This window comes from Chaetodon trifascialis, chromosome 3 (assembly GCF_039877785.1).
Source record: "Chaetodon trifascialis isolate fChaTrf1 chromosome 3, fChaTrf1.hap1, whole genome shotgun sequence".
NCBI lineage: Eukaryota > Metazoa > Chordata > Actinopteri > Chaetodontiformes > Chaetodontidae > Chaetodon > Chaetodon trifascialis.
In genome coordinates this window covers 15,238,900-15,257,529 of record NC_092058.1, presented here as the reverse complement: position 1 = coordinate 15,257,529, position 18,630 = coordinate 15,238,900, and the positions used below count along the sequence as shown (strand labels likewise).

The 18,630-nt window shown below is 42.9% G+C and overlaps 3 protein-coding genes across 4 annotated transcripts; 1 reads left to right on the top strand and 2 right to left on the bottom strand.

The window, feature by feature from the left end:
* Positions 1 to 1,140: 1,140 nt before the first annotated feature.
* nckipsd (NCK interacting protein with SH3 domain) lies at positions 1,141 to 10,002 on the bottom strand. Of its 2 annotated transcripts, none has more exons than XM_070958428.1 (13): positions 9,650 to 10,002; positions 8,683 to 8,795; positions 8,385 to 8,592; positions 7,715 to 7,790; positions 6,935 to 7,479; positions 5,656 to 5,826; positions 4,704 to 4,790; positions 4,412 to 4,550; positions 4,213 to 4,293; positions 3,901 to 4,029; positions 3,547 to 3,636; positions 3,277 to 3,449; positions 1,141 to 2,807 (listed from the first exon to the last, which is right to left on the bottom strand). In XM_070958428.1, the coding sequence occupies exons 1-13, from the start codon at positions 9,818 to 9,820 to the stop codon at positions 2,583 to 2,585; spliced, it is 2,208 nt and encodes a 735-aa protein (XP_070814529.1). In that variant the 5' UTR covers positions 9,821 to 10,002; the 3' UTR covers positions 1,141 to 2,582. The 2 variants fall into 2 exon arrangements, with proteins under 2 accessions (XP_070814529.1, XP_070814530.1); XM_070958429.1 differs by having other exon boundaries at positions 6,935 to 7,476; positions 9,650 to 9,996.
* A 726-nt stretch (positions 10,003 to 10,728) lies between these two features.
* On the top strand, positions 10,729 to 14,839 carry ndufaf3 (NADH:ubiquinone oxidoreductase complex assembly factor). Its single transcript, XM_070958427.1, has 5 exons — positions 10,729 to 10,869; positions 12,815 to 13,010; positions 13,110 to 13,176; positions 13,571 to 13,671; positions 13,825 to 14,839. Exons 1-5 carry the CDS (start codon positions 10,781 to 10,783, stop codon positions 13,930 to 13,932), a joined length of 561 nt encoding a protein of 186 aa, XP_070814528.1. The 5' UTR covers positions 10,729 to 10,780; the 3' UTR covers positions 13,933 to 14,839.
* On the bottom strand, positions 14,837 to 18,036 carry LOC139328602 (rab GDP dissociation inhibitor beta). The gene is made up of 10 exons (XM_070958426.1): positions 17,873 to 18,036; positions 17,246 to 17,353; positions 17,062 to 17,158; positions 16,822 to 16,956; positions 16,547 to 16,745; positions 16,318 to 16,449; positions 15,850 to 16,214; positions 15,548 to 15,692; positions 15,397 to 15,451; positions 14,837 to 15,284 (listed from the first exon to the last, which is right to left on the bottom strand). The coding sequence occupies exons 1-10, from the start codon at positions 17,912 to 17,914 to the stop codon at positions 15,138 to 15,140; spliced, it is 1,425 nt and encodes a 474-aa protein (XP_070814527.1). The 5' UTR covers positions 17,915 to 18,036; the 3' UTR covers positions 14,837 to 15,137.
* Positions 18,037 to 18,630: the final 594 nt, after the last annotated feature.

Sequence of the window (18,630 nt, the reverse complement as noted above, 5' to 3'; positions counted from 1 at the left end):
GGTACGTCTCTGTTTGGTGTCCGGCTGGAAACATGCAACTTTTGGTTGAAACATCAATTTAGAAAACTCCATTGAACATAATAAATCATGGATTTATCTTAATTAGTTGATGTTTTTAATTATGTGCGCATTTAACATTTAAATAATGTGGAAAACAAATTTCATATACAAGTTAAAAATGCTATTCATTGGTGTATATTTACATGAAGAAGCTGCAGATAATATAAAATTAACATTAACACTTTATTACATACAGATAGAATACAGATAATAAAGATGAAAGACCCAATATGACACTGTTTATATCTAAATAAGAAATCATGATATCTAGAATTTATAAACTTGTGCAAATTAGGTATGTCTTTAAATTTTACCTGCATACTGTCAGTCAGTATTAGGTTTTGTTTGGTTGTTTTGTGATGTATAATTCTCAGTATTGTTCATAGAAGTGTCCAGCATGTCATTAACACAACAAATGTGGAAATGGAACAACATGCAGAGCCATTTAAAGCTTTCCTCATTTTTATCCATAGGGCAATTTAAATCTTTAATTGTCTCACACTTTGCTTCTAGGTGCTTCCTGTTAATCCTTGATTAATGGCTTTTGCATTTTTACCGTCTTTTTTCATTGTTGTTGCTTTTATTTATCTTATTTTTATTTCAAGTGGGTCCTTCTTCTGTGGCTTTTATTGCTTTTTCTTCTTACTCATTTTTATGTAAGTTTTATGTAATTTTCTCTTTGGCTTTTTCCATGTCTAAGTGCTTTGTTTTTATTGTTTTACTAGGCTTCATTGTAAATGAGGTCTCTACCTCAGTGTATTTTCCAAGTTAAAATAAAGGTTGAATGAAAATGTGTGTATGTGTATATGCATGTATGTGTATATTAATTAATTATTTATAGGTAAACAAATAAGGCAAATAAACACAAGCAAACAATATAAAGATAAATAACATATAATCAATAAAAGCTCAAAACAAGAGATTTTGAAGGGGAAACTGAGTAAAAGTTAAATACAGGACCATGCGTAAAATGAATCAATTTTCTTTCATACTGAGCTTTAGACCTGCTGGACGCCCTCAGCTGCTTCGCATTAATGCCAACAATCTCAATCACCTTTTCAACAACCAGTCCGACCACTTCCACTGTTAAAATATAGCTTTATTAGTCTTATTATAACACAGTCGTAGCACTTCTGCAGACAATGTTAATCATGGAAAGAAGAGACACTCACCTCTCTCTCACACACACTGTAAACAGACACACAAATAATCAATGAACAAATACACAGACATGAACTAAAAACTGATATCACTTCTGGATTGTGTCTGCCTTCTCAGAAACAGGTTTCCAGACAGGGAAGCCATGCCAGGGACAAAAACAGATAAGTCAAAGTGTAAGACGGGAGAACATCAATCACTACATCATGGCAGAGAAACAAGGAAAGGTACATGTTGCTGTTAAAAATATTAAAACCATGAGGGGATAAAAGAAATGCCCTGTATTTCCTCTCCCTTGTCTCGATATTCAGTAGGAGCATCAGGTAATAACTGGAAACCAACAACACAGACTAATGTTTTATCTCAGATAATAAGCGCAGAACATGTTTACCCTCCATGAAGCCGCACATCAGCCAAGACTCAAGTTATTACAGCGATATTACAAGTTGCTATAAAGCCTTATTGCAGCACAGTTAGTTTGAATATGAATGCAGCATATGGACAAAAACACCCTTTAATCCAACTGTTGTTAAACAGACTGCAGATGCTTGAGGAGCTTTGCATATGTAAGTACAGAGTGATCGTGTTGGAGAGCAGTAAAGAGACAGAAGTACCAGACTGAGCCACAGGAGAGACTCGATATGTAGCAGCAAAGGTTACTCAGCTAAAAGCTTAGTAATGAAAAAACATGAGTCAGAGAGTGCTTTTTTCAATGGAATAGTAAACTTGTTCAACTTGACTTGACTAATCTCAACGATAATGAATGAATGGGTGAGTAAGAGAGGAAGTTAGTTTAAAGAGTATTATACTCTATAAAGAAGATAATGCTCTCAGTAACACACAGCAGTTTGGTCCCACTAACAGGGAAGCACACAGAGTCAAGTATCCTCACAACAGTTCAAAACTGCCCTTTATCACTAAAACTCTTTGAATTTGTTCTAAAGATGAGTTTGGTTAAAGTTTTTTTGGTCAGAATAAAGTCCTGGTTGTTGTTACTTTCATTTCAAAATAATATGAGTACACACAGTTCATGTGTGACATTTAAGGTAATTATTGCTTGGAGTTCTCTGTGAAACAGCAACGATTTGGCCTGTATTTTGGCTATTTTTAATCTCCATGTATGAATAAACCTCACAGGCTTTTTGTTCATTTTTTTCCCTTCATGAAAGACACTAAAGAAGATCTTTCTCAAATCATGTGCATGCTGCAGCCTAGGACTACGAGTCCAAGAAAACATTGGCAAGGCTGATTAGCTTCTCTCCTCACAGGCTGGCACTGAACCCGTCAGTTCTTCTTCTTTCAAGCTTTATTGTACCTCCCTGCAGTAGAGCAGACTACAGTGTGTGAGCATGATACTGATACGGTTAGTCCTGGTTCTCACTGATCTGTGGGAACTCTTTGTAGATCTGCTGTACAATTAGCTTATCCATCTGTTTTGCTGTTGCGTTCCCTTCATCCTCTCCTGGATCTTCCTCCTCCCTGAGAATCCTCTGCAGCGCCCCCTGCAGGTCAGACAGGCGGTGCTGGTGCTCGAGGTAATCCGTGGAGCGAATTATGGAGTGCATGAGGGAGAGGTACTCCATCCGCAGCTTCACAGGGGGGTGCGAGAGGGGATTATAATCAGATATCAGATCAGAGCAGATGCATCATTAAAAGAATCAGTCAAAATTTGGGGAAATCGGCTTATTCGCTCTCTTGCCACTCTCATGCCTGTCCGTTAAATATGAAGCAGGAGTCTTGAAGAACTGCTCAGCCAAGAAACAGGATTTTAAACTTTGTCTTTGTATGGATTTAACCAAATGAAATAAAACGTGTAAATAAGGGAGCTTTAAAGGTGTGCTAGGCAGATGTTGTTATGTTTGGACAGCGCCTGGCTGGCTGTTTCCCTCCAGTTCTTCATCTTTGTGCTCAGCAAAGCTTACCTGCCGCTAGTTCTAGCTTCATATTTACCATGCAGACAGGAGAGTGTCTGTAGCAAAAGAATGTTTGCCAAGATGCGAAATTATTCCTTTAAAAGCTGAGAACAATCGGGAGCTGTGCCCTGCGTCCAGGTCTCACCTTGTCTCCAGGTGAAAGGTCAGATATTTGCCGAACGGCGATGTCAATCATCACCATCATGTCAGTGCGGTAGAAGATGTCGGCGGTCTCTCGGCTGGCGAAAACATCCTGCAGGAACTTGAGTACCGAGTGCGGTGCGGGCGGGGTGTGTTTGAACATACACACTGGGTCATCTGGGGAGAAGGAGGCAAAAAGTGGGTAATGATGTCAGCAGGGCAGAAAGCGTCGATGCAGGATGAGAAATATGACAAACGAAAGTATTATTTTTACCGCCTCTGTTGAGAAGCAGCAGCACTTTCTCTGACAGGATCTTGACATTTTTCTTCTTCAGCTCCTGCATGATCACATTGCTGCTGGGTACTGGGTGACACAGACAGAAAAGTATTTATGGTAACACAAAAGCTCTTTTGTGGGTCAGCAAAAAATAGTAGCGTAGAACTCTGTTGTGCATTGCTGCTCCTACAGAACTTGTTTAGGCAGAGAAAAGCAAAAGTAAACACAAATAAAAATACTAATGACAGCACAACATGCACAACACCAGGATCCTGTCATGAGTAAACATAAATGCAATGCAGAGATCTTAAATGTCTGCTGTGGAAAAAGGGCTGCGGTGGCTCTTCTCACCTGTGTGGTGGAGATTGAAGGCCAGCACGAGGTTCAGGAAGATGTCAGGCAGCTGCTCTGTGGGATCAGAGGGAAGCCCGTCCTCCACGACACTCAGCAGAAACTCAACAAATTCAGCATTCAAGTGTTCTGCAAGCAGGGACGGTCGGGATTATGTCTCAATCAAAGAACACATTATCTCTTTAATACACCTTTTAATGCAAGCATGTCAGATTTCTAGATCAGTTTAGGTCAGGAACAGCTTTTGTAATATGTAATTGAAAATTTGCCACTGAAAATTTGTTACAATACATTAGCTTTATATATACACACCGTAATGATGATATGGCACCTGTTCGCCCATCGAGAAGATCATCGTGAGTACCAAAGCTGTGTAACACATCTTCTGGTGTTCTGAGGAAAAACAAGGAGGCAAGAGACAGTCAATGAAAACAGCAAAATTCATGTTAAGTTTGGGGAGTGCAACTCCAGAGGAAGAGAGCAGACAGTGAAAAAAAAAAGACATCTTCACCTTGCATGTCAGTCTGCAGATCCCTGGCCAGCTCCATGGGGAGGATGGAGTTGAGGAAGGTGGAGATGAGAGCAGCATCCAGGCTGCACATCGCCCCGAACACTTTGAGCAGCAGCAGGCGCAGAGACACGCGATTCTCCTGTGCAGTCAGTCACACGTCAAACAGTTTTTTCATGACCCTCAGCACAACTTTCAAACTAATGTATTTCTGCTGGAAGTATCTTTCATGCCTGCACCACATCCACCGTCACTCTCTTGACACAGGTTCGATTTGAGTTCTCTAATCTCTTACCATCTGATAATATGACACCAGAGACAGCACATTCTCATAGTGGTTGGCCTTGCACATCCTCTTACACACCTCCGGATCTGCATCAGTCTGAGGAGAAAAAAAACAGCTTTTAGTTGTAACAGCAATGATACAAAAACATCATGACTGTGTAACTTCATAATCTGTTTGCCAGTCGTGGTCCCCGGACTCAGCAGAGGATTATGGGGCCCATTAAAACAACTCATCTGGACATCCCAGCCCTGATCTGAGTATTGGTCGAGACAAGCTGCCAATAAAGAATATTTGGCAGCCTGCAGAGTTTACAGATTCAGTCTTTGACCACACTGTTGGATTTGTAAAGTCGTCTGAGCCGGTCTGATCCTATCAAATGTGTCTGGTATTTACAGCACGACATCTGGACGGGTCCTGTGGGCACATCACAGATTCACCCCAAGAGGAAACTTTTCATAATATAATGATGATGAGGATAATGTAGTCACATCAGCTGAGAGACTGTCCAACCTATAATCTGTGCTGATTTAGATGATGCCTAATATCTTTCCAGCTTTCACTGAAAACTGCCTCTTCGGGCCTTTTCAGTGCATTTAAACAGGTTACATGTGTGCGTGTGCATATTAACACATGATGAGTCTTTTTGTCTTGCGTGTTTATAAGATTATATTTTACTTTTTTTGCTGATGTTATTCCTGTTTTGCCAAGTTTACCGTTCTTGGTTTATTGTATTGAAGCACTCTGCTGCTTTTGTTTTGAAAAGAGGTTCAACCCCATGGGGGGGTGGGGTGGGGGGGCAGTGTAAAACATAAATGAAACAGAATGTGATCATTTGCTGTCCTAATTCTGACATAGACTGTAAACAGTACAAAGACAATATATTTAATGTCTGACCTCATCAACTTCATTATAAACATGTGTTGTTAGAGGACAAAGAGGCTGACAGCAGCCTGCATCATACCAGTATCTTCAGCAGCTCCTCCAGGTAGCAGGCGATGATAGTGTGGTCTTCGTGAAGAGCCCAGCTTCGCTGCTGGGAGTCATCCCGGTGCCGCGCGAGGTCGCTGAAGATCACCTCCAGCCTCTGCTCGTCGTGACACACCTGACCCTGAGGCAGCGATGCACTCAGATCCTGCGGAGCCAGAAAACATTATGACACGTAGTTTCTGCTTCAACTTGAAATACCAGTACAGAGGAACATTATGTATTCACTCACATAGAAAGCAGCTGCTCAGCTTATCAAGGGGAAATGTATTCTATTTGAGGGCAAACTTTAAACCTGCATTCATTATTTTTGGGGAGCGGGCAGAGCAACGAGCAGTTAACACATCACCTTATAAAGAGATGTGATTAACATGTTGGTTATGTACACACCCAGAGGATACAGAGCAACATTAGCAGTAATTTGGAGTCTTGTTTCTGGTCACCTGACGCTGGGCAGGCGGTGCACAATCGAGCTTTTTCACTCAAAGCAGCTCAACAGAGGTTGATGAGAGCGGTGGCAGTGACTGTAAAACCAGGATAATGAGCTGAGAGATGCTGAAAAACTCGAAAGCCAGGTGATAATTTCCTGCAGGTGTGTCACAATGACTGACCCCTTTCACATTAGAAATGGTAATTTCATCCACTGATAACATAAAATATTGATGAGAGCAGCTTTAAAGGATGACACATTACAGTGTGTGCACTGTAATTCAATTCAAAAGTATTCAAAACAACATATACAGGCTTGAAAATCATCTGAGTTTCAGCCCTAAATTTCTTCTTTTTTTGTATATTTTTTGTATTATTATTGCTTTGTTAAGCCCAAGTTGAGTGTTTGCTATACAAAAGCACAGAGCAGCTCTCTAATGGACCACAGAGCATTTCAGGCTTTTTAATTGGATGAGCGGGGTCTGAGCAAACACACACGTGTCATCATGTAAATACAGGATGACGCCAAAAGCTTTCAGCAATTGCTCTTAGGGGTTACGCTACCCCAGAGGTAGAAACAGAAACATCTGCCAGGAAAGAATCAGATGTTCATTTCATGCTTGGGTTGACACTGCAAAGCCTGCACTTCAAAACAGGAAATGAGTGAGTGATACTGTGAGTAATGGCCCCTGAGTCTCAAAGTCACTCTGTGAAATGTCAGCTAAATGCAGACTGAGCTGTAACTCTAAACGACACCGGTTTTCTGCTTTAAGCTGGCGAGGCTCCAGGATGCAGAATCCACATGATGCAATGAAAACAAATCTGACCTTGCTCTCCACCAGCGAGAGGAGAACCTGCTCCAAAGAGGAGGAGGCTTGAGGTAAGGCCGTCTGTAGATGGCCGACCACCACGCCGACGGCGACCCGCGACAGCTCGTAACTCAAGCCCGTGTTCTTCCGTACCAGCTCGATCAGTTCAGCCCCAATGGTCAGGGGAACCGGCTCAGAGGTGGTGGGGCTGCCAGGAGGGCTCTCAGCGACAGATGGGGGGGCAACGGGCCATTCGCTGTCCGGCTGGTCCTCCACAGCAGGCTGTGAAGGAGGGGCGGGCTGGGGAGGCTGTGGAGCTGGGCTCTTCTTTGCAGGGGCTGGCTGAGGAGGGGAGTCCGAGGGAGGCATGTCTACAGGCGGCGCAGAGGGCTTCACACGGGATGGCACGGGAGGGGGGGGGGTGCTGGAAACACTTGGCAAGCTGACATCGGAGGAGAGCAGTGAGCGGGAGGAGCCAGACTCTGAAGAGGTGGTGCTGATTGAGAGGGAGGGAGCAGGGGACGGAGGGAGAGAGGACACTCTGGAGGGGATCTCTGGCTCTGCTGGGGGGGGAGAGGGGGAGAGAGAGAGAGAGGGAGAGAGAGAGAGAGAGGGAGAAAGAGGGAGAGAGAGATCTCCGGTTACAGAGAGGAGAGTGAAAAGGACCTGACCTGACTAAGAATAGAGTGTTTGTGAATTACAGAGCTACAGCAGGTAGCATCAGCTAAAAGCAGCAGCAGAAACGCTGTGCTGCAACCTGTCTGACTGTTGATACGCCGCCGCTCTCTGAATGCTCACCTGGACGCCGACTGTTTCTCTGCTTCTCAGGGGGAGGTGGGGTGATCGGAGCTGCACGGCGAGGCTGAGGAGGCACCTGCAGGAGGGGATGCAGGGGTGAAATTGACTGTATAGAGGGTCATTTCAGGGCATACTGTGTGTATGTGTATGTGTGTGTGTGTGTGTGTGTGTGTGTGTGTGTGTGTGTGTGTGTGTGTGTGTGTGTATAGCTCTATACTGCACCACATAAACATTATGTTGATTTAACTGTCACTAGTGTCTCAGAGGTCGTTACAATGAGACAAGTGTTCCCAGGTGACGTTAGTTTATCATCTCTCATGATCGACACTGTAACATCCTGATACTCTCTGTACAATCAACAATCTCTGGTTACAAATATCTGTGGTGGGATGTCAATGCAGATTAGTGGTTTTTATTATACAGAAGCCTTGAGGATGTTCAGAAATAGAGCATTAGTGAGTGAGTATTAGAGCAAGTACTTTTGAGGAAGAAGAACAGAGAAAGAGGAGGCAGACTATAACCCACAATACAAAAGTAAGACAATGAAGAAAACGGATAAAATTAACTGATTTTAAGTATCATAGCATGCCTGTAATCTCTCTAAATGTTTAAATTCTGTACATTTGTTTCAATTAAAACATTTGAATGAGTATTATTGAGAGTGTGTTACCTGGTAAAAGCCCTGTTCTCCCTGCATATTGTCCATGCTTCCTGATAACGGCATGCTCCCCTGTCGTCCGTAGTCTCGGTTAAGGCCATTGGGTGGAGGAGTCTGACTGAGAGATATTTCGCTGCTGGAAGATGGGAGGCCTTGCTTGTGACTGGAGGAGGAGGAACTTCGTCGTGCAAGAGTCTCCTTTCTGTGATGGATCAACTTCCTGCGACAGAAGGGCAGAAGGATTCAAGCTCAGGGCGCAGAATCAGAATCAATCTGCTATCTGAAGTTTATTACGAGCATTTTGACTCACTGTAGAACATCTCTCTGCTCCAAGTTGTATTTGCCTCCATTTTTTAAGGCCACATTGTGGATGCCCTCGATCGCTCTGTCAATAGACTGCAACACCTCATCCTGCTCGGGAGCCTGCCAGAGAAGGGGGGGTGCAAATTAAAAATTCATTATCACAATTATTAAAATTTAAACAAAAACAGAACTGAACCGCAGCTCGGGGGCACGCGTGACTCCAGGCAGACACAAACTAGGCCAGTTATCTAACAAAAAGCTGCCTTTTAACCAGTGACACACGAGCTCAGCGAGGCCTCACATTCAGGCTCATTAAACCTCTGCAGCCAATGTCATTAACAACAGCAGAGAGCATTCCTACCCGAGCCTGTGATTTCACAAAATGCATGCTCCAACTAGTTCACTGTTCAGTCCTGATCCTTGGAAAACAGACTCCCCTCACTGTGCAGCACATGTGGGTGTGACTGAGAGCTTTGTGGAAGGAAGTAGCTACTTAGACAACAATGACAAGGAGAGCTGAGGATGGTTCTGGATAATGAAACAGAGTCAAAGGGGCAGATGAGGTCAATGTAAGCAGAAACAATATGTCCTGTCTCATCTTATTCTGTATCATCCTATCCTGTCATGTCCCATCTTTTCCTGACCTCCCCTCTGTCGCAGTGAGCAGCTGCAGTGCAGAAGGCCATGTCCCTACATCATGCAATCCTTCCAATAATTCATGGGTTCTCCTGCAAAGCATGCATTTTCCTCTTCCCTGGCTATTATCAGCACTCAGCGTCAACACGGCCCGCACTGCAGCACATAAAGCTCACTTACATGGGATCTGTCTCTCTCGAACCCATCAATTCAATCCTTAACATTACGGCGCATTCACTGGATTTCACTTCAGCATGGGCACAGCTTGCCCTCATTGAGACAGAGAGAGAGAAGAAGAACAAGAAGAAACAACACCCGGGTCAGGAAGTGTTGTTTACCTGTATTTTTTCGATGTATGAGGCTGGGATGTAGCCGGTTTCCCCCGAGCTGCAGCGGGACCCCAGCCACCAGTGTTTGTTGCTCCTCTCCAGGATTAAGAAGCTTTCACCGGCCGCGAAGTGCAGCGAGTTGGGCTCCGCGGATCGGAAGGCGTACAGAGACCGGTACATAGTTTATCAACGCGTAAACACGCCGAAATGAGCCGAAACAGCGAGAGAAGCGGTGTCGGAAGGTAGGGCGTCTCCGAGTGGGAATATCTGCTCTGTTCGAGGTGATTTAAAGAGGCTATGAAGGCATGGCCACGGTGGATCGCTCCTGTCTATTTACAATGCAGCAGGGATCATCTGACCTGTGACTGTTGCCAGTAAACGCCGCGGGGGGCGCTGTTACTCCATGAACACGCCCCCCAGGCATTTTAATCAAAGGCAGAGCCGTTACTCATCATCTGAGTTCATGACTTTTAAAGACAGCTTACATTTGTACATTGCAATTTTTACTGCTACCAATTATGCTAAATGGTCAAATGGTTAAATAGGTGCTATAACTTGTTTTGATGTTATATACTTTGAGTTATAATGATGTAGTATCAGTTCCTCAGCCATCAGTTGTATTTATCTCAGCCACATCATGCATTACAAACTCCATTCATATTCATAATTATAAGGCTATATATTATTATATGTAGCATATTAGTACAATAAAAGCACAATAACATTATTGTAAAAAGTATTGATTTTAGCTCAAATCAATGCCTTTTCATACAGGATCAATGTGGTTACAGAAACCAGTTTTCCTGTTATTTCAGTTTGAACTCTACATTCTGCAACATTAGCTACGTTAGCTAGAGCATCAGTTGCTCTTATAGCTTAGCATTTAGCTGATGATAGAGGATAGATTTTTTTTTTCTCAACGCCATCTCATACATATGTCTAAATAGGTGTAAAATGAATAAATCAATCAAATAAATCAAACAAAACACGACAATTTAACCCAAAACGACCACCGAGTCAAGCATGAACTTGAAATAAAAAGTGTTCGACTTAGCGTTACACAACACCGGAAACAAGCGGCTGGTGTTACACAGAAATCTGTCCCCCGTGTCTGTGTGCCTCTCACAGTGCTCAGTCAACATGGCCAGTCCGGTTTGTGCCAGATTACTCCTTCAGAGATCAACACAGGGCTTTCTCTTCTCCTCCAGGACAGTTCCCGCTTTCTCAAGGTATGTTAGGCTTTCATGAAGGCCTGTGATTCCTTTAAGCTGAAGACGGAAACTCAGCGCGGACGCTTAGGCAACTGTCCTTAATTACGTCTCCCCTCCTCTGCCTTGGATACGAGGACATTAAAACGTCACGTTGTTGAAATATCAGTTTGAAATGACCGATTACAAGTTACTTTTATTCAACAGAAGCAACGTTCATTTTGAGACATATTTTGAACTGAGAATATTATTATAATAATTTTTAGAAAAGTACTGTGTGGCTTGACACTATAGGTCATATCATATGATGGGATGACACTAACTCTTCTATTGACTGAGAGATCTTGTTTGTTTACCACCATTATTTTCCTTTTGGTTTATCAGCTACTCATTAAGTCTACAAATGACATCAAATAAAGAATTCATTGGTTGTAGCCCAAATCTACCTTGCATGCATGACAATATATTGATATGTACTAGAAAACAATGAAGTAACCATTCACTTTCTCTTTGGGGTTCTGTCTGACTGTTTATTATATAGTTTTACTCTTTAAATGTTGACTTCTGTAATTGATGATTACTGACGTTGTTTTGTGATGACACTCATGGCTGTCTTGGGATATAGCCAATGGATTTTGTAGATGTATTCTGATTTGATGTATTCTGTTTGTAAGTGTTGATGAAGATGTGATTGATCAAAACATTGCTCAGCAACAGTGAACAGGGAGACATTGTGGGAGCAAAGAGCAGTGTACTGATTTCCTTTTTGTCATGATATCTCCTGTGAGGAGATTTTTGGATGTGCAGACTTTTTCTCCCATTAGGAAAGAGCTCTAAACCTGTGAGCCCATCAGACAACATCTCTGGCTCCATCTGGTGGATTCAGGCATTATTTTCTCTCTGTCTTCAGGCCAGGTCACCCCATGAGTCCCCTGCTGTGCTGCTTTAAAATACCAGCTGGCGAGTTAATAAGAAAGTGCAGCACTTCACATCTCAGAAACAAAAGATTACATAATGTGCTCAGATTTTTGTAAGAGTCAGGAAGAAAAAGTGTGAGAACAGGCTGAAATGTGCTGCAGCTCCTTAGATGAGGAGAAATGCTTGTTTCTTGGCTGCCTCTTTTCTGCAGAAACAGCCCTAAAGCTCCTGGCTGCCAGCCCTGTCAGTAGGTTGGCATGAGATTTTTGGCTTTTAAACTGGGTCACATGGCAACAGCTCTGCAGTGCAGTCTGTTTTCTGAGAAATGTAAAGCGATGGAGACACGGCTCACAGTTTTTCAAGCCACAAGCACTAATTGCAATATTAATACTGTAGGATTTTGATGGTAGCAGACCTCTACAAACAGGATGAGAGCCAGAGGGATTGAGGTGTAGAGCGTGGTGTGAAAATGAGCATTATCCTCATTACATGATTTTTGCCCATACCATTACCCATGTGAAGGGCCCCCAAGGACACAAAACTGTTTAAAAACATACCTTTACCATTTAATGTTGTCAAATACTATTTTGCACAAAATGTAAAGAACTCTTATCTAATACAGTTTAACCCCCTGCTACTAGCTCCCCTCTCTCTACCTTCCACCTTGGTATGACCTAACAAGGTGATTTGCCCCCCCCCCCAGTCAACCTCAAAGAGAGAACAGTTGGTCAAAATAAAAGCACCAAACCAAAATAACAAACTTCCTGCATTAGTCCATTCTTTGTTACTTGACAACAATGTTCAGTTTTCACCTTATTGAGGGGGATGCTTTCCAGACCCCTCACAAATACTCACAGTAAATAATAGAGAATGAGCAGTCTTGTGTACTTACTGTACCAGTCAAAACTTTGGACACACCTTCTAAGTCATTGGTTTTTCTTTATTTTTGTCATTTTTTACATTGTACATGGGTACTGAGGTGTATACAAACTTTTTGACAGGTGCTATAATACGTTATTGGTTCTAACTTTACTGTCTTTTGTTCCAGCCCATTCCTGTCTCGTGCGCATCGACTGGGTCCCAGCGATGATGAGATGTACCAGCGTACCACAGTGTCCGTCATGCAGAAGGAGCCAGACGGCGGGACCATGATCCACAGCTACAGTTCTCAAGGATTCAACATCGATGGGAACAAGGTGTTTGGGCCCTGCGCTGTGCTGCCTCCTGCTATCCTCCAGTGGAATGTGAGATCAGTATCCAGACTACTTTCACAGCTTTGTTTTTCATTACAACTTCAATCTTTGTTGGGGTTTTTTAAATGCTCCAAATCTCTCTCTCTGAAGGTCGGCAGTTATAAAGACATCACAGAAGAAAGTGTCTCACTTTTCCACATGATTGAACCAAAAATAGGTAAGAATAAAAGCACACTGACACACAGATGGGTGATAAATTAAAAGAGAACCTGACTTAAAGTGTGATGATCGGCATTTTCCCAAAAGATATTCACTCATTTGGTGTTCTGATGATTGTGGTGGAGATCACTGTTTAACACATTGGTCCAAAATCCTGTAGATGTGTTAAACTGGGCTGAGATCTGGTGACTGAAGGCCGGAACACACTGATCTCAGTCTTCAGACAGCTGATTGGTCAGACTGTGTGCTCTTGATTGGTTGGAGGAAAAACCTGCAGCCACACAGCCCTTTGTGGAATGAGTTTGACATGCCTGATGTACAGTGTATTTCACTGAAAAAAAACCCAAACATTTCTTCAATGCATTTGACTTATTTTGTTGTTGTTTATGCAGAGATTCTCGTGCTGGGCACAGGCGCACGGGTTGAACGAATCAACCCCTCAGTTCTTGCTCTGCTCAGAAAAAAAGGCATTGCTGTGGAGGTGCAAGACACGGTAAAGTATGCCCAGTGTGTCAGTGTAGTAAAACGCATACGCTCTGCTGACAGTGTGAAAGACTTTCTGACTGTCTCACCAACAACACGCTCAGACTAACTGAGCTGCCCTAGCTGACATTTCTGTTTCTTTTTCACCTCTGCTGTGTTACAGCCAAATGCATGTGCAACCTTCAACTTCCTGACCAGTGAGCGACGAGTGACAGCCGCCGGTCTGATCCCTCCGCCCATCAGCACGGCACTGGATGTGACACAGGAATAAGTGTTGTGATGCCAACAGAAATAGGGACTGATTTCTGCAGATGGAGGTTTGAGGTTTGTGACTGATCTCAGGCCTGCTTGAGGGATGGTTGCTCTGGTTCTGCACAAAGCTTCCAAAGGAACGCAGTGACATCCGGCTCTGAAGAAACTCAGTACTGTATATTTGATTACAAGTGTTATTTTGTGGAGATGAAGGTGTTAAAAGCAGCCCATTCTTGTGTATAAAGTATATATTTAAAAGCTTTATATGGAACAATAACTTGAATTAAATGTGTTTTCGTGTATAACATAAATGTGTGATAGCACCCAAATGGAATATTTATTATTTTAAAAGACAGCAGTAGATAAAAGGAATCCATATGCATAAAAGAAAGAATAATTTGTGTATGATTATGATCCAGCCCCTCCACACAAGGTGTTGATGGTGACTGTCCTTCATCTGCTAAGCCTCTTTACTCTGTGCGTCCTCTGCCTCCAGCAGCGCTGCCACCAACAAGCTGCCTGCGTCCAGCACATGACATAATTCAGTGGCTTTGTCCTTCTCACACATAAGCTCCATAGATAAGAGAATGTACAAATCCTCTGCACATCACCTCTAATCATCTGCCTCTGCACCACATGCCCAGTGTGGTTGACATGCAGAGTGCTGCATGATTACTTTTCAGCTGAACATTTGTGGCGCTGATTTGTGCTTCAAGGAAAAAAAAAAAGCAAGATGATTTCCTGTCAAACTGGTTCCTCCATGCTACACTCAGCTACCTCAGAGTTAATTACTTTGATGAGTTGATAGGCAAAGTTGACAGGCATTATGTAAGCAGCTAAGAACATATTGAATATCCACTTCGCTTTACTAGATAAAGTCATAATTTAGCCACAATTTCAATAAAACAACAATAAAACCTCAGAACTGTAGCTCAAGAAGTTTTATTGATGGTTACAGGGTTTTCCATTTTTTTAATACCAAAACAATGCAGATGCAGAAGAATGGAGCTCACGAGGGTCGACAGAAGAAAAGAATTTCACAGAAGAGACAAAATTACAGTAAAGAAATGAGAGGGAAAAAAACACTCAACATTTACATAGCACACACAATTAATTCACTCTACAGAACTACAGAACACCCTCAGCTTTACCGCTGTGTGGTAGTAAAATCATGCATAAAGTCTTTGTGTCCTCCCCATGTGGTCCTAATGTTGAGCGTCTTTCTCAGTCATCGTCGGAGGTGTGAGACTGGTGTCTCTGTGATCTTCCAAAGCTGAGCTCGGCTCCTGTGATCCGGTGATACATGTCCTTGATGTCCTCGCACTCGGTCTCAAAGTGGTTTGTGGCGTCGTATGAGCGGGACACAAAAATCTAGTGAAGACAGAGAAGAGAAGAGAAATCTGACCACCACACTTCACCCCATTGTATTTTATTTCAATTTGATTTTAGTACAGAAAATCTACTGGAGGAATCTCCTCATTACCTGACTCTTTTTTCCGTCTTCATTGGGAACTAGCAGGTTGCAGACGGAAACAAATCTAGATTCAAAGTGGTGTAAGAAAAAACATAAATGTTTCCAAAAGGAGTTTTAAATTTTGCAAACAGTGTAATTAGAGACTAAAAGCATCACTAACTTCTGCATGATGGGCTCCAGAAGCTCCAGCCCTGGCTGAACTTCCTTCTCTGGGTTGTTGGTTTCTACAGTCGCGCTCACTGTGGCAATGTACACCCCATCTGAGGCCACATTGTGGGCATAGGACACTACAGATATGTAAATGTCTGTATGGACACCAAAAAAATAAGTCAGCGAGATCAACTTTTCATCAGCAAAATTCAACCAAAATGATGTGTTTCTATCTGTGCATAATGTGGCAGTTTAATTGAAGCACTATAAATGAAACACTTGTTTATTTTTCATGGCAGGAAAAAACCCCACCTGATTTCCTGTTGAGTTGTGCTTGAGGGATGATGATTTGACAGGAGCTGGCCTCGTGGGTGTTTTTAACTGGATGATTTAACAAACAGATGACTCTTATCACGCGCCCCACTTTCCTCACTCGAGTAGGAACGTAGCTCGGGTCGCAGATGAGCTGTTTACAGTGGAACAGCTGTGAAAGAGACAGAAAGACACGATCCCTGAGCCCACAGCGGTGCCCCAAATTCTTTACAACTTCTTTCCCCTCCCTCCAAAAATCACTTGCCTTCCCATCAGATTTCACAGCTTTCACTTTCCCGCTGTCCATCACAATCTCATCCACCGCTCTGTTCAACAGGAAAGTTCCTCCGTACTCTGCACTCAGCCTGAAACACACAGAAGCTGCCTCAGCCTGATCTCAGGGCACTGAATGTAACATGAAGACAAACTGGAACTTGTCTTGAAATATTTGAGTAGTTATTTTGTCACCTGGCAAATCCCTGTGGTAGTTCTCCCAGCCCGTACACAGGGTAGATGTATGGACTGGTGCTGTAACGCGACAGAGACTCTGAGTACAGCCTGATCCGGGTGATGGTTTCCAAAAACGGCTGGTCCAGGTAACTACAGGAATCACCAGGAGACAGGAAATGAGACCAGGTAGGTTTTAACTTGAAGGATCACCTGTCATCACATGTTTATCTAAGTTCCTGTGACTGACCTGTCACTGCTGTGTAAGGCTATGGCATGACCTGTGAACTCCATGACATCCAGTCCCAGGTCAAAGTGGCTGAACAGGTCCCGTGTGGTTGTTTTCTTAGGATCCATGTCCTGGTAGGTCCGCGGGTTCCTCACGTCAAAGTTCAGGGCAAAGAGCAGCAGCTTCCTGAACCTTCTCTTATCAAACATGCCCATCAGATCTGAAAGGGAAATGTTTCCTTTAACATTATCAATGTAGTCACAAATGTGCAATTTTGCAACAGCTTCGTTCATCACCTGAAGCATGAGCATCTTCCTCTGTGCCGGGGACTTTGTGCACTTTGCCTGCTTTGTACACATAGCTGCCTTCAATGACTTTGAAGTCCAGATACCGAGTGACCTCAGTGTGCACCAAGATGTTCACCAGCTCATCTAATGCAAACACACAGCAGAGAAAACAGAAGCTGACCGTGCACTCCTTCACTCCCAAATAATGCAAACAAATTCACAATTAAAAAGCAGACGATTGGCACTCACTATTGGCAAGAAAGAATTTGGGAATAAGATCAATGTTCCACTCTTTTCCACGGCCCAAAGACTTAGCAGGACCTGGAACCTTAAACTTCTTGTACAGCTGTAAATGTAGAAGAAGTATTCAATAGTAAACGTAGTAAAATGGCTGATATACACGTCTCTTCATGTGTTGTTTGTGTGAACACACCTGCTCAAGGGGAGAAATGGACGCGCTCTCTCCTCCATAGTAAGGATTCTTGTCAATGTGAAGGACCTTTTTCCCACTTTGAGACATTAAACCAGACAGGATACATTCCTGAGACAGACAGGGGGGTTGACAGTAAAGTGCACTGTCAGGACAAGGATCAACACCAGCATAATGATGTCATCTAATTGTTGTAAATCCCTTAATCAGCCAACAGGAGCACAGAAGGTCTGCATGTGAATGGTCAGTTAAATCGTGACCATTTTACTCATCAACAAACTTAACCACCACTTATACTGTCAACTATTCAGGAGTAGGAATACTTTAGGGAACAAATGAAAGAACAAGAGTTATTCAGTATAGTGTTTGTTCTCAGTACAGAATGTTATGCAGTTAATGATGATTATTCTGAGGGATTATTCATTTCTTGGCACGTGTGAATAAAATTTAGTTAGTCATAGCACCAATCCAATCTTTGGTCAGTGAAAATAGAGGTTTCGGTTAGATCTACACTCTTTGTTGCTATGGATACTGCAGTAGGTGTAATGCCCTGATAACTGGCAGATGCTTCTGTTTTTCCTAACCGCCTCCACCGTTGCCTACATACTCTACAAGAAAAACTTTTCTTACCTTAAGTCCAGTTCCAAGCACGATAACATCATATTCCTCCATCTCTCTACTTGTTTCTCACTGCCTCACTGAGCCCCAGTGCTTTTCCTGAGTGTAGTGTCTACCTTGAGGTATTGTGAATGTGTGTGTGTGTGTGTGTATGTGTGTGTGTGTGTGTGTGTGTGTATGTGTATGTGTGTGTGCGGGTGTAGGTGTGTGTGGGGGGCATGTGCATATTTGTACACACAGAGTGACACCGGTATGATGATGATAAGTGACAGTAATTGCTTTGTGCTCCCCTTTGCCATAATCGTCTTAAGACTGGCACGTGTGTGTGTGTGTGTGTGTGTGTGTGTGTGTGTGTGTGTGTGTGTGAGAGAGAGAGAGAGAGAGAGAGAGAGAGAGAGAGAGAGAGAGAGAGAGAGAGAGAGAGAGAGAGAGAGAGAGAGAGAGAGAGAGAGAGAGAGAGGAAATAGCCTAGAGAATCCCAGATTTCCTAATGTTGACCCCAGAGGGGAAATTGTCAATCCTCCTGGGTGAAGGGACAACAGCTCCTCTGGCACCTTAATATGTCTCTGCCAGCCTGAGGGACTCAAAACAACCATAAGATCCCAAAATATGAAGAATTAGAACATACATATGCGACCTGTTTATTTAATATGTATATAAAATATGTAATGTATATGTGAATGTTTTCCTTTAATGTTTAGTATATGAATCTTTTTGCTTCATGTGTAGTATGTGAATCTTTTTCTCTAATGTTTAATGTGTAAACCTAC

What these genes read in the sequence shown, in the direction of transcription:
- ndufaf3 (XM_070958427.1), top strand. Translation starts at nt 10,781, where the DNA reads ATGGCCAGTCCGGTTTGTGCCAGATTACTCCTTCAGAGATCAACACAG. An exon ending in ACAGTTCCCGCTTTCTCAAG is followed by an intron (nt 10,870 to 12,814) that starts GTATGTTAGGCT and finishes CTTTTGTTCCAG; the next exon opens with CCCATTCCTGTCTCGTGCGC. An exon ending in CATGATTGAACCAAAAATAG is followed by an intron (nt 13,177 to 13,570) that starts GTAAGAATAAAA and finishes TTGTTTATGCAG; the next exon opens with AGATTCTCGTGCTGGGCACA.
- nckipsd (XM_070958428.1), bottom strand. Translation starts at nt 9,820, where the DNA reads ATGTACCGGTCTCTGTACGCCTTCCGATCCGCGGAGCCCAACTCGCTG. An exon ending in GAGAACAGGGCTTTTACCAG is followed by an intron (nt 7,791 to 8,384) that starts GTAACACACTCT and finishes CCCCTCCTGCAG; the next exon opens with GTGCCTCCTCAGCCTCGCCG. An exon ending in AGGAGCTGCTGAAGATACTG is followed by an intron (nt 4,791 to 5,655) that starts GTATGATGCAGG and finishes TTTTCTCCTCAG; the next exon opens with ACTGATGCAGATCCGGAGGT.
- LOC139328602 (XM_070958426.1), bottom strand. Translation starts at nt 17,914, where the DNA reads ATGGAGGAATATGATGTTATCGTGCTTGGAACTGGACTTAAG. An exon ending in TGCTTGGAACTGGACTTAAG is followed by an intron (nt 17,354 to 17,872) that starts GTAAGAAAAGTT and finishes TGTCTGTCTCAG; the next exon opens with GAATGTATCCTGTCTGGTTT. An exon ending in CTGGAGCCCATCATGCAGAA is followed by an intron (nt 15,452 to 15,547) that starts GTTAGTGATGCT and finishes CTTTGAATCTAG; the next exon opens with ATTTGTTTCCGTCTGCAACC.